Source organism: Ostrinia nubilalis, chromosome 5, assembly GCF_963855985.1.
Source record: "Ostrinia nubilalis chromosome 5, ilOstNubi1.1, whole genome shotgun sequence".
NCBI lineage: Eukaryota > Metazoa > Arthropoda > Insecta > Lepidoptera > Crambidae > Ostrinia > Ostrinia nubilalis.
The window spans coordinates 1271174-1284994 of NC_087092.1; the positions used below are offsets into that span (position 1 = coordinate 1271174).

General features: G+C 35.6%; 1 protein-coding gene across 1 annotated transcript in view; it reads left to right on the top strand.

The window, feature by feature from the left end:
• The window catches only part of LOC135072104 (disintegrin and metalloproteinase domain-containing protein 11-like), a 233334-nt gene that overhangs the window by 7392 nt on the left and 212121 nt on the right, over positions 1-13821 (top strand). The window contains exon 2 of the mRNA XM_063966056.1: positions 4043-4093. Within this exon, the coding sequence (XP_063822126.1) occupies positions 4043-4093 (51 nt within the window). The remainder of the gene's footprint in view (positions 1-4042; positions 4094-13821) is intronic.

The following is a 13821-nucleotide window of genomic DNA, read 5'->3' on the forward strand; positions in this document are numbered from 1 at the left end:
TGTCCGTACAAAAAACACCGGTTATCATTATGCTGCTCTTAAAGTTAGGTGGTGCAACTCAGCCTAAGAACCGTAAACCGTCAAGCCGAAAATCTGTAACACAAAAACGCAAAAACTGAGTTTCCCAAAAAAAATTAATCAAAACGTATGACAACCAAAAGAACTACGAATAAGAGCGTGTGCTCTCGACAAATCGCTTACGCACAAAATGTCGAAACAAAGCATTCACAAAGGATATTTTATGAAAAACGCTTTCCTTTTGATGTAAAAGGAAACGCTCAAACGCTACGGTGGGTACTCACGGAGAGTATGAAAAGGGCATAGTGCCGAATTGACGAGCCTCCCCCGAATCGCAAGGACGTAGTTCGTATACGAATAAGTATTTTTAAATTAATTTCCGCGAAAAAGGTTTTCTCTTTGTAAAACTATCGAATTGGGTCGTTTTTGTCCGATTGAATATTGGTAAAGTGCGTTTATACCTACATTTTATAGTTATTCCAATTTTCAAGTGTTAAGAGTTGCATCTCAAACTAAATTTTGAATCAGTTGAAAAATTTAACTGCCTAAGAGAAAAACTTTTTAATCACATCAGTGAGTTTACGTTAGGTGTGCTCGCTAGCCACTGCGTAAAAAAAATTACATGAAATGTATGACAAATTGTACAGCGCCCTACTGGCTAGAATTTTTTGACGCACACGCGAGTACACCTAAAGTAAACTCATGGTAAGCACACAGAGGCTATTTTGCTATTAAAGTATAAAGCTGTGTTCCTTCTTATAACGAAGATAATGGGATCATCTCTTTTTACGAGTACTAGGCTAAGTTTTTGTGGAGTGGGACGTACATACAGTATATCAGTGGGTGGCGGCGAAAATAGCCGGGACTATTGTATCAACCTACCTCAAGGTTTTCACGTAGTCCTATCAGTCCTATCAACAATCTAGGCAGCCTTTTCTAGGCGTTTCTCTCAAACGGTGTCTTCGCAAATTATCCGGGTCAGCTATATTATTTACCGGGTTTTGCCGGGGCAAATCGCACTTCCCTGACGTAATTACGGAGCCCGGATAAACAAGCTCTGGCCCGGATTCGTTTACCGAAGACTAATTTTGTTTACATAAAGTCTGGATCGCTAATGCGTCAATTTTTCAGTACAGCCCAAGTTGGGAAACTTGGGCGGTTTAGTTGTTATTTGGGAGTTTAAGTACCATGAAGACTCGAGCTGGAAAAGTATTGGAGGTTCCTTGAATTTCTAATCTATATAATATCGTCTTCATCTTCGTTTGTTCTTCGAAATATGACTATGAGAGTTAAATGATACTTATGGCTTATGAAAATAATTTGTAGCTATTACAAGTAGAACTGTAATTCTTAGGCTAAAGCAAGGTCAAAGGCGTCTCTCTTGTTTTGTTTACGTTTTAAAATATAACTAGAGTTCAAGAAGGATCTTTTCTTCGTCAACAGTGGCAGTATTCCAAATTATAATAAAACATTGTGTTAGTCAACTAAATAATAAAATAACAATAGTTTATGCACGGGAATACTCAAGTTACCCTTCCGTAAACTAATAAAATTTGTCGACTAACTCAAAACGTGACTCAACTCTGAGTCAAGTTTAATTGTCGCTCTCAAACCCTAAAAATAAGACCAAAATCCTTAAGAAACTCATAACTTGTACCACGAACACACTCCAGGGAGGAATAAATTGCGTCCCACGGGACTCCTTCGACGGATTTACAATCGTTTTTTCAGCTCATGCAAAAGACCACTTCTTGTTAAGCAATTTCAATTGAAGTAGCAGCGAAGTGTGGCTGTTTTTGCAGCGGATTTATTTTCCGATGTTCTAGTTTTTAAGAAAAAAAGTTTTAATATTTGCTCTTGAAGTGGAAATTGCGACTAATAATAATAATAAACCAAAGTGACTGAAACGGCTAAGAAAGTGAGGGAAAAAGGTTATGTGTTTAAGAATTGTAGCTATTGCTACTGCTCTTTCGTGCCCGTGGAAGTTGTCTTTTTAGTTCAAGAGTGGAGAGATGTAAAGTTACCTTTCAGAGATTTAGTAAATACAATTCAACTTTGAAGTTTTCGAGATTTTATAAGTGTAGAAAAGACATCTCAGAAATTCTTAGGAAAATCTAATAAATTATTTAGAATGATACTTTCAATATTGACACTAAATAGAGTACACTTATAGTATATTCTTTTTAATCCTAAGAGACCAGAAGCACGAAAAAGGCAGTTTTTTAAGCTTAAAGTTTGAGAAAGTTAAAAAAAGAAGCTAAGCAGCAGCTGCTGCACTATAAATTGTAAATGCAATAGAGGCAACTTTTTCCGCAGTCTCTAAACCGAGGTGTCATAAAAAATGCTAACCTTATCACGAGGGAATAAAGTCTACAATGTGGTGTACAGACCAGCCGCAAACTTAGCATTGTCTCAAGGAAAAGTTAGGGGTTTGCAGCAAATTATATTAGAGTAAACTTGGGTTTAACGCAGCCATAACACGACTTGTTGATGTCGCTCAATTTAACTTGAAACGGTTAAATATTTAACTGACATTCCATTTTGAGGGTAGTTTCGGTCAGCCAGCCCGTTTTGGCTGACGCCGGCCATTTTGACGCGGGCAGTGCGGTGGGGGTAATTGGAGACGAATTTTGCTGGAGGTTATAATTTCCGTTGGCACTAGTTGAAATCGACAAATTGACAAGCTATCAGGTTGGGCGAAACTTTAGTACAATCAGCCCGCTGTGTCCTTATTTCGAAGTACTTAAAGACGTATGAGTAGTTTAAAATTGCGCACCTTTTTGGCCTCCGTTGTTGAGAGGATTTATCTTCATAAAATGTTTTTTTTTAATAATCAGAATCAACTTGGTGTTCCGTCATCACTTACAATACACATTGTTAATTAATATAGAAGTATTTTTCTCCACCTCATTCTTCTCTCCCTCTCTCACTCAATCTTCCACTGTGAAGTAAGAAAATATAAAAACCTTTCAAAATACGCGTAAATAAGCTTCTTGTGTGCAATTCCATTTTAGAGCAAGATTGGTTTCAATGTTGCCATCTCAGACACAGTTTTATCCTCTTTCACTTTTTTTTTATCACGGCATACGACATGATAACAGAAATCACTATGAAATTCAGATATTTTGTATGTGCCTTGAAAAATGTGCCCTTTTGAAACTGTATGGTTCACACTTGTTGAAATGCTCGTATCTTCTACATAAGTGTAAAAAAGTGCTGCAGTATTTTTTGAAAAAATAGTAGGTACCTATTACAGCTAAATAAAACATTTTAGCTTTATCTGCGGTCAACTGTACTTAAACTATCGTCACCCGTATAAACAACAACTTTCCAACGGCTCACAAGCCTTAACACGTTCTAATCCCTAATTGAAATAACCGAGACGAAATTAGAGAGTCACTGCCACTAACTGCTGAAAATACCAACTTTGGACCTTATGCAGACGACTTACAGATGCGTATCCTTGACGTTGAAACAAACAAACAACTAACTCGGTTAGCTCACGATTAACACATCATGAAGAAGGTGGTTAGAAAGTAAGTCCTACTAAGAAACTTCAAAATTTAGTTATGCGAGCACACACGCTACCCACCAGGGCTCGTAAGGTTAAGTCTACAAGTAACTAGAACCTTCGATAATTGGAGTGAGATGCTTAATTCGATTCAAGGAAACTTAAGGATTAGGTATGTACTTTCAGAAATTTTAGAACTTAGTACGACTTAAATCCACTCATTTACAAATATTTGACGTTTTAGAACAAGTCTCAAAGAAAGTCTGGCTCTCTCTAAAGAAAGAAGTGTAAGAGAAAATAAAACAATACCTTCCACTACAGATCTGCTCAATTATTAAGTAGAATACTTATAATACTGATGAAAAAATAGGAACAACAAAAAATACAATTTCAATCAATCGACATAGTCATGCGGTCGTACGGCTAGACATTTTCTCCTAGAAAACTTACCCTAAAAGTGTAATATTGCCTGAATGAACTCTGCTGTATATTGATTCTAAATATTTGTTCCAGGGTCGAGGTTACGGATCGGACTACCAGCAGGGCACGAGGTCACGAGCAAGGGTAAGTAATATTAGAAATATGTATTGTAAATTATTTCACAGAAAATAATTTACAATATATAAAGAAGAACGGCCATCTGTGACCCAGGCCCGACAGAAACGAGACATACCTCAGTTTTTTTGTCATGTCTTAATTAGTTAAATTATATATTTTTTATATTCGAAATCTATGTATAACACCAAAATATTACCCTTTGTTTTTGTTTAGGCGTTATACAAAAACTAATACAAAATGCCTATTTATCACCAAAATTGGTAAATGTATGTACCTAAATGTCTATTACAGCTGCTATGGAATGTATCTAGATAACCTGGAGATACAGCCGGATTATACAGGGTGGAAAAAATAATAAGTTACAAAATCCAAAAATTCAATGTTACCAGCTTCCATAATCTGTACCCTATTATTGGTACCATTTGAAAGAGCTCGTGAAGCACTTTCAGAATCAGTAACTAGTTTTTCGATATCTTGTATAGTTTAGAAATAATCGAGTGAGATCACTTATCGTTCCATTGTATAACCACCCTGTATAATCCGGTTGTATCTCCAGGTCACCTAGATACATTCCATAGCAGCTGTAATAGACATTTAGGTACATACATTTACCAATTTTGGTGATAAATAAGCATTTTGTATTAGTTTTTGTATAACGCCTAAACAAAAACAAAGGATAATATTTTGGTGTTATACATAGATTTCGAATATAAAAAATATATAATTTAACTAATTAAGACATGACAAAAAAACTGAGGTATGTCTCGTTTCTGTCGGGTCTGGGTTTTTTTTGTATGGGGCGTGACCGTTCTTCTTTAGGTATACGATCTAAATTAAAAGACACTTGTATGGAAAAAAATATCTGCTTGGAACTTTTTTTATATTTCAAAATTTTTTAAAGATTCAAACTGCTAAGATACATCGACAATTTAAACGTCTAACTTTATAATTTAGTGAAACGTCAATCAAGTGAGCCTCAAACTTAATTCATCCTTGATCAAACGATTACGCCAAAACTAACCACCGCTCAACCACGTCTTAAACCGCGATTCCTGACGACAGTTTAGGAGAGTGCTGGAGCCAGACATCTTATTCGCAACATTATACTTAATAGGTTGCTACGCGTAACAACATTAATTAAAGTAAACCGCAAACAATGCTGATTGAGGTTGGATTATACCTGTAGCAAACTTACTTAAGCAACCTGAGAGGTTTAATTTTGTGTGCACTTCTGATCACGAAACACCAAAATAACTAACTTTGTGTATTGATTGAAGAAAAACTTAGGAAAGGTATTCGTAAATACATAGCTGTATTTTTGTAAAAATACACATTTGAACATTCACAAATTCTAATTTTTACCCATAATGGTGTTTTCTAAAGAGGTTCCTATTGGCTTAACTACAGTGAAACCTTTTTTTGCGAGCGTACTTATGACTGTAAACTTTTTAACTTTTGCCTGAAGCACTGGGACCATGTCCCCTAAACTATAACTTTAGCGAAGCATTTCTGTACATTTTGCGTTACAAAATAATGTATTCCTGTTACTCTGACAGCGCTTTAATTAAAGCCTCGGGTATAGTACGTGTTCAAATGTATGAAAAAATATACATTTCCACAAAATAACGCATTTTTAAACGGTCATTTGATTTGCAAATGGTTTTTCGATGATTGAGCCATTTTGGATTTTAGAAGGGTGTGACAAAATAATTGTGTAGAAGGGGATTTTAATATTCCATTTTGAATAAAATTAAGATAACTCATTCCAAATTGGTTATGATTACTGTCGTTTTAGTATGATAATAATTTATAGAATATTTGTTTGTTTGTTTGCCTATTTTTTACACACTTTTCAATTTCCATGTTTCATCATTGGTAATCCAACATTTTTTCATCTAAAGTGTTTAGATTCTTAACAATGACCTTACATAAATAAAGAAGATTTGAGTTTACATGGAAAGCTACAAAAATTGTAATATCAATACTTATTGTAATATCCTAAAGCTATTGAAATAAATTGTATATGAAGGAAAACTTACTTGTTTATTATATTTTAGCATGTTAAACATTTATTTTTCATGGAGTTACTCTACCAATAAATAATATAAATATTTATATATTTACATAAATAATTCACTATTGTTGTGTAGATAGTTCCGAAACTTAATACGTAGCGATGGATATCTCATGTTACAAAACGTGACATTTATCAGATGTCATGACTGCCGTATTAAATCATGGTAATGAGACGTACGGGCACACATACGCTGGTGATTCATAGCTGGATGTTTGTGACACTAAGCATCAAGTCAGGGTGTTGTGTAACAAACTATAATCAAATTATAATGTTACATAGGTACTTACTAGAACATAGAAAATATGTTTACATAACTATTTAATTCCGCTTTGAACCCCACAAAAAATGATTAAAACTATACTGGTCATCACAAAAATCGGCCCACCTACGTTTTACAGGAAAACTCGTTTCTACTGACACAATCATGGTGCCCCAACAATATTGGTGTTATTTGAAAGCCCAAGAAATATCCTTAAAGAAAAACACATTTAATTTCTTAATAAACGATTAACATAAACGCGATATAGGTACAATAAATGTGACTTGAAAAAAGACCTCACTTTGGGCTCACCTTTGGGATCAATTAGACCAATTTTTATGGTTATAAAACCAAATAATGATCTCACGTGTCCTCTTTAACAGATGGATAGCGATTTTTAATCCCAACTTAACAGTTTTATAGCCATAAAAGTTGGCTCAAGCGTAACTACCTATTTTTTGACTCTGGATTCTTCTACAGACACATTTTTGGGGTAAAAACCTTTCCTTTAATGAAATGAAGTTTAAAACTAGGCTTGTAAATGGTGCCAATATTGGTGGGAAGTGGGGATGCATACGTTTGAAAGTGCTTGTCGCGGGAGGGTCGATTTTTGTGATGACCAGTGTATTAATAAAGTACGTGAAAAGATGTGAGTATAATCTTTTCCCAATTTCGTAACACTAGCGGAATTCGTAGCACTGCTACAATTCGTAGCACTTGCAAAATTCGTAGTATACAGGGTAAATTAATTGTTCTTTAACGAGGCACCTTTGAGAGCTCGTGGTACAGTATTTTCTATGCAATGCATTCATAACTATTTGAATAACGTTGTGTTTAGGTATAATTTATTTTACCCACAACTTTTTAAGCATGTAATTCACTGTATAAAAAGTAAATTCTAGATAGATAGATATTTTGCTAAAGCCTAAATTAATAAAAATAAACCCATCCAAACCCAACTCCGTGATATATGTCGCATTACGCCGTTTCAGGGCAAACGAGCCAAGACGGCTGACACAGTACAAAACATAATTGGACACCAGACGGGCCGTCAGTCACCTTCGGTCATATCCCTGAAATATTCAAGTACAGGCCCCTATTCCAGGAAGTTGAATGACTAGAGTTCCCAGTGGCCCCAGGGGGCCCGTTGGTGCATAAAACTGGTTTTAACTGGTTTCTACCGGTTTGTTAGAGTGCAAGCTGGAATTCTTTGTGTATACGCCTAGTGAGGTGTAAGAGGGACTTGAGACCTAGAAGTCTTATAAATAAGAAACTATGTTTGGAAATCAATCATCAACTATGAAGTGACTTTATTTTCAAATCTACATAGTAACTACTTCGTCAATCGTCAATCGTCATCTTTCTCATTCAAGCATAGGACGTAATATATAACATAGTATATTGCTTAACTAAGGTTTCCCTCAATGATTTTGAGAGTGGTCGGTAGAAAGCAGCCCGAATCCAGCTGCGTATTTGTTATATTTTAAAACATTATTAACTTCTTAGTTTACTTTACATTACCATCATGTCGTCTCTGGTTTATAGTGATAGTTAAAAGAACATAATATATTTTTATGTAACAGACAATCGTTCATCAGCTCCCTTCAAGACTCGTGTGATCAAATTGGCCGCCCGACCAACCGCGTGCGTTTCCCAATAAAAACAGCGGTTTATCTACTTATTTATTACCAACGAAACTAATCAGGCGTAGTCCACCAAAAAACTCACACTCGTCAGGCTAGGGATGGCGGTCTGAAGTCGGTGAATCGTAACAATGATCTCGTGAATCGATTCGAGATACTCGACGATCGAAGTTGCAAATATTGTATTTATTTAATTTTTTAAAGAAATCATAGCATGCAACATACAAAAATAGTGTCGGAATCCTAAAATAGATCCGCATCATCAGCAACATCCGCGACCTTGGTGTCCTTTTAGATAATAAATTAAGCTTCATTGATCATATCGATAACATTGTAACTAAATCTTGGAAATTGTTAGGATTCGTCAAACGTATATGTAGAAACTTTAAAAATACTAATACATTCATAGTAATTTATAATGCCCTTATTCGCAGTAGTCTGGAATACGCTTCATGCATTTGGAACCCATCATATAAAGTCCACTCTATGAGAATAGAACGTATTCAAAAAAAGTTTACTCGATTCCTTGCTCACAAAAGACGTGACTGTCCCCGTAGAGCTGATTACTGTACCAGGCTTTCATGCTTTGGGATTACTTCCTTGGAGAACCGACCAGAACCGTCGTAAACTTTTGGATCTCGTCACTTTACAAAAACTTATTCATGGTGGTTTGAATTGTCCCAACCTACTTCAACAAATTAACCTGACTGTTCCATATCACATCCCTAGACATCCCTTGACTAGTAACTTCAACTTACCTCATTGTAAGACTAACCTGGGGAAGTATGCTCCCCTACATCGGTGTATGCAAACATACAACGTAACGCCCCTGGGTCTGCGGGTGTCTATGGGCGACGGTAATCACTTACCATCAGGTGATCCGTTTGCTCGTTTGCCACCTATCACATAAAAAAAAAAAAAAAAAATACAACGATTTAAAGGATAGCGACATCGACATCTTTCATGATTGCGTGCACTCATTTAAGAAGAAATGTTTAGATAAGTGGAATGTAATTTAACTATTAATCTAATTTAAACATAATATTTAGTATTGTACTTTCGGTCGTCAAGTTTTTATTTTGTATGTAAGCTGTATTTACCTATAAAGACACTTCTTTTGGTCTTGTCATCATTGCATGCATTACTTGTTTATGTAAAGTTGTGTTGTTGGTAGATCTTTGTCAATAAATAAATAAATAATAGATATCTGCTATTATTACATTCTGCTTTCCAAGGCCCATTTTGCTAGAGGCTGCCTCGACACCCATGAGTGTTATTGGGTATATTAACTACAAAAATTATTTGTAACGAATTTTTTAAATAATATTGGTAATTTGAACAGCATAAATTACTAAGTCCCGTTAGTCCCTCTGACTAAGCTGACATAATACGAATATGCTTTAGCTTGTGCTAGAAGTGGGTTCACTAACATAGTCCTGCGGCGGTGTCGGGGTTCAAATACCAGCCTTTAAATCGGTAGTCCAGTTCGATTTTTATCGACTCTTTATGAACTATTGCAGTCGTCGATAGGAATCGATTAAAAATCGATACTTTCGCACAACTACCGCCATCACTGCCTCAAAGGAGATCGGGTCGAATCGCCATTTTCTGAGACATTACACAAAGGACAAAGGGCGGTTTGGGTAATGAACCCGCCGGCTCCGTTAGCGCGCGTAATCGCCGGCATTAGGGCTTAGAATTAGATACGACGAGGAAATCTAAATCAAGTACAAACTGCTGCATGTTAGCTGAATTTACATGTTAAGTTTCTTTCTATGGGCTCTGTTTCCATTGAAAATCAAGTAGGTATATTCAAATTGAAATAAAGTAATAAATAAATATCCTTGGACATTTTTACACTGCGCTTCTAGTCCCAAACTAAGCAAAGCTTGTACTATGGGTACTAGACAACGGATATAAACATACTTAAATACTTTTTTTTTTGTAAATACATACATAGAATCATATTATACATAGAAAATACAAATTGTTTATTCAGTACATAGGCCCTTTCCAGGGCACTTATACACGTCCCAAATATAGCTTGCCCTACCACCACTTCGGGACAACATATGGGCTGGTGCCTATAGAAGCTACCTCATGAAGGTCTGTGTGCTCAACATGATAAATAATATTACATTAAAATTACTGCGTAAAAAATGCATGAAATGTTTAACAGATTGAACAGCGGTTACTTTCAAGAACTAAAATCACCATGGTTTTTACGAACTCGCTGGCTTTGGTAAAGCTACTAGCTTTTAAGTTCGAAAGTTTTTTAGAAGTTATTACTCGAAGTAAAGAAAGAATTGATAATGACTTACGGTGTTAATTAGTTTCTTCTAAAGTTACCTAGTTTTATTTCACAAATTCATTGCAGACTAAAAAACTCATTGTCGTCATCCGATATACACAGATTCTAGGTTCGGTAGTAAGAATTAATTGTATTCATTTAATAAGAGAAATTTATGTAACAAAAACTAATGTTTCAAATATTTTTCCTTATGTTTCTAAAATGGAAATATTCAGAAATGTACTTGAAAAATGATTCCAACCTTCATTGACCTTTTATAATCTAATTTTCCAAAGCAATCGGCAAAAGTCTTCATTAGAATCGGAGCCGAACCCAATAATCCTCGATAAGATTTCCATTTTCTCCTTGCTAATGCATTGGTCGTCTGCATTTCCCCGCGATCTCTAATAACGAAAGTATTGGAAAAAACGGACAAGTGCGAGTGGGACTCGTGCACTGAGGGTTCCGTACCCACATTTATCGATCTACTGAGAAAACATCTACGCCAACGGCCAAGTGCGAGTGGAACTTATGCACTGAGGGTTCCGTACCCGTACGTAATTCATCGATGTACTGAGAAAACATCATCGTCACTTTCGGAGTTCATTGGATTCTTGATCGATTTTTTACAAAACAATTACACAACGACCTTTATTGAATTAAACACAAATTACTAAGTGCAAGCATAAAGAAAAAAATTCGTGATACAGTTACAAATTCACTATTTTCAGATGTAGGAGTGCTCTAAGATCTTGATGAATACCAAACTCCATGACTCTATGACATAGAGTCATGGAGTTTAGGTTTAGTTTAGTATAGGAAGTCTCTTAAAAGTTTTGATTCCCATAAAAATGTCTGAAATGTTAAAGGAGCGGCCGTATCTTTTTGTGTTGGCTCATAAATTAAAATTTTTCAAACTGTTGATTTGGCTAGACTGTTTGATATAATAAATTCATCTTGATACCTCCTTGTAAGCATAAGAAAAACTGTCTTGCCAGACATACGGACAATGAATAATGATCCTTTATGTATTCCCTTTGAGGTACGGAACCTTACATTTTAAAATTCGAACGCAATCCTGGGCACATGACTCAGATCAATATTAGCGGCCAGTAGCTTACCTACTGACTTTTTAAATTAAATCAATTTGTTTCTTCATTTGAAAAGGTTGATGTTCAATTGTTTTCACGGTCAATTGGTTCAATCGGTTTAGTTTTTTTCTCAATAATTTGTAATTATTATGTTCAATTGTTTTTGCGATGTTCGATACAGGAAAGGTTTAGTTTAATTTTCTTTTGTCCTGTAAAAAGAACTAAAAAAATAGAGTAGTTAAAAATTGGTAGTAATTTAACTCCTTTTTGAATATTGATAAAGTTGTTAAAAATGTACCTGTATGATGAAAAATATCAAAAATTATTTACAAAAAACAAAGTGTAATGGAAACGACTTGCCGCTTGATTTTCCTCGTTTCTTAACTTAATCACAAACATCAAAACAAATTACAGTGTTCTATCTGACAATATAAATACAAACAAAACACATAGAGCTCTCACTTGAAACCGTGCTCGGGTCTTCAGCGAAAATACACCTCAAGGAAAATGATCCTGGCTTTGTACCGGCCTTAATTACAATTCTCCCCCTTCGGAAAGGGGAGGGGGCGTAATTATTTCTGTCCCTATTCCTGTGGCCAAGAAAAAGGGGATTCAATCATCTATACCCTATGACGTGAATGATCTCAATCAGCCACGGATTACGTTTGGTATTTGCGTCATTCGATATCAAATACGTAATTATGGTCAGTTAATAATAATCATTTTTGGTATTATTGCTAGCTTTCGGAGTTCCTTTGGGAAAGGTACTAAATTTAGTAAATACCTACCTACCTCTAATTCATTCGCGTTAGGAAAATAGTAAAACAGGCAGTGTAAAGCGTACTATACTGTGGTAAAAATCAAATCATTAACATTATTGCACAATTATCTAAACTTACTTCAACTAGTCAATGTGTACTCGGCTTTCTTATTTTCTATCCACAACGAGGAAGCTCTTGGCCTGTATCTCACCTGATGGTAAGTGACGATCAGGCCGAAGGTGGAAGCGATTTTACTATGTCCAGCAATCTTTTTGCATAAAAAAACATACGGGTCGAATTGAGAACCTCCTCCTTTTTTTGAAGTCGGTTGATTAAATGTTGATACTTAAAGTAATCAAACAGTTATAGAAATAGGTATACCCAAATAGCAATAAAATACCGATATGGGTTACCTATGTACAACAAAGAAAATACTTATTGTGTAAGTAAACCTTCTTCGTTCCATCGCGTGAATAAAAAAGTAGGCTTAACACAATAAACAAACAAATTTTAACTGCGCCAACCTTATTGTCTATAGAAATACGGGCTTTGTAATTTTAAACGCGCCGTAAAAGGCATGTAAATCTTCCTTGACCGGATTTTCCTGTCGTTTAACACCCAAGAATTATAATAAAAGATAAGAAGTAGCTCGGAGTTATCTATGAGGTTCATAAAATGCACTTTCAAGCCGTATTTCAGTCAAGATTTCATATAAAGTGGGGCTGACGGTCGGGAATGAAGCGCTGTAACTTTGACTGAATTTTATGAGGTTAAAAAAGATTCGACTTGGCATGGAGACGAAAATCTTGTCTATCATATTAGTAGTAAGACCCATAATTCACAATTTAATGAATATGCTCAAGAATAGAAGAAGAAACATAATGAGCGTCTGATCAGTCCAAATCTTAACTTTTAATGTGTCTCAGGGGGACATTGCTAAGGTGGTCTAGATATTAAGTTTACTTAGCAGGAATCTCGCGTATTATTTTCATAAATTGATATCTTTTGACATTTAATACAGCCCCATCCAGTCCCAATCTAAGTAAAGACATTGTCTTGTCTATGCGCAACACACTGATATTAAAAAAAACACCTAGACAAACGAATATTAATAAACACGCGTGTGTAGTTTATTTATATTGTGTGGGGATGGAACCCGCGACCTTTAGCGTCAACCATCAGGCCTCGTGTCAATTGTCAATGCTGTAAAAATTTAGTGACAAGCAATAAAAACGAATTATCCCTTTTCTCCGGCCTTTATTTCTTCTCGCCATCCGGTCCCAAATCCCTGCCTCTAAGAGCTGCAGTGTCAATAAGGGACATCTAGCGACAGGTCTGCCGCTAATTGGGCACACTCGCTGAGGCGACATTTTGATTTGCCCTCACCTTTGGGACATTTTAGGGATGAATTGAAAGTTTGAGAATCTGTTATCCAGGTACTAGTGTCAATTTGATTTTAGAGTTCAGCCGTGCTCCATTGATGTACCTAAAGTATAAATATATCAATAAATAAAATTAGCATTCTCATCAAACCTTGTTGACACAAGATGAGTGTGTTCTAACTAGGCAATGGCTATAAAATGAATAGACTAGACCGGTCTTAGGCTGGGCCT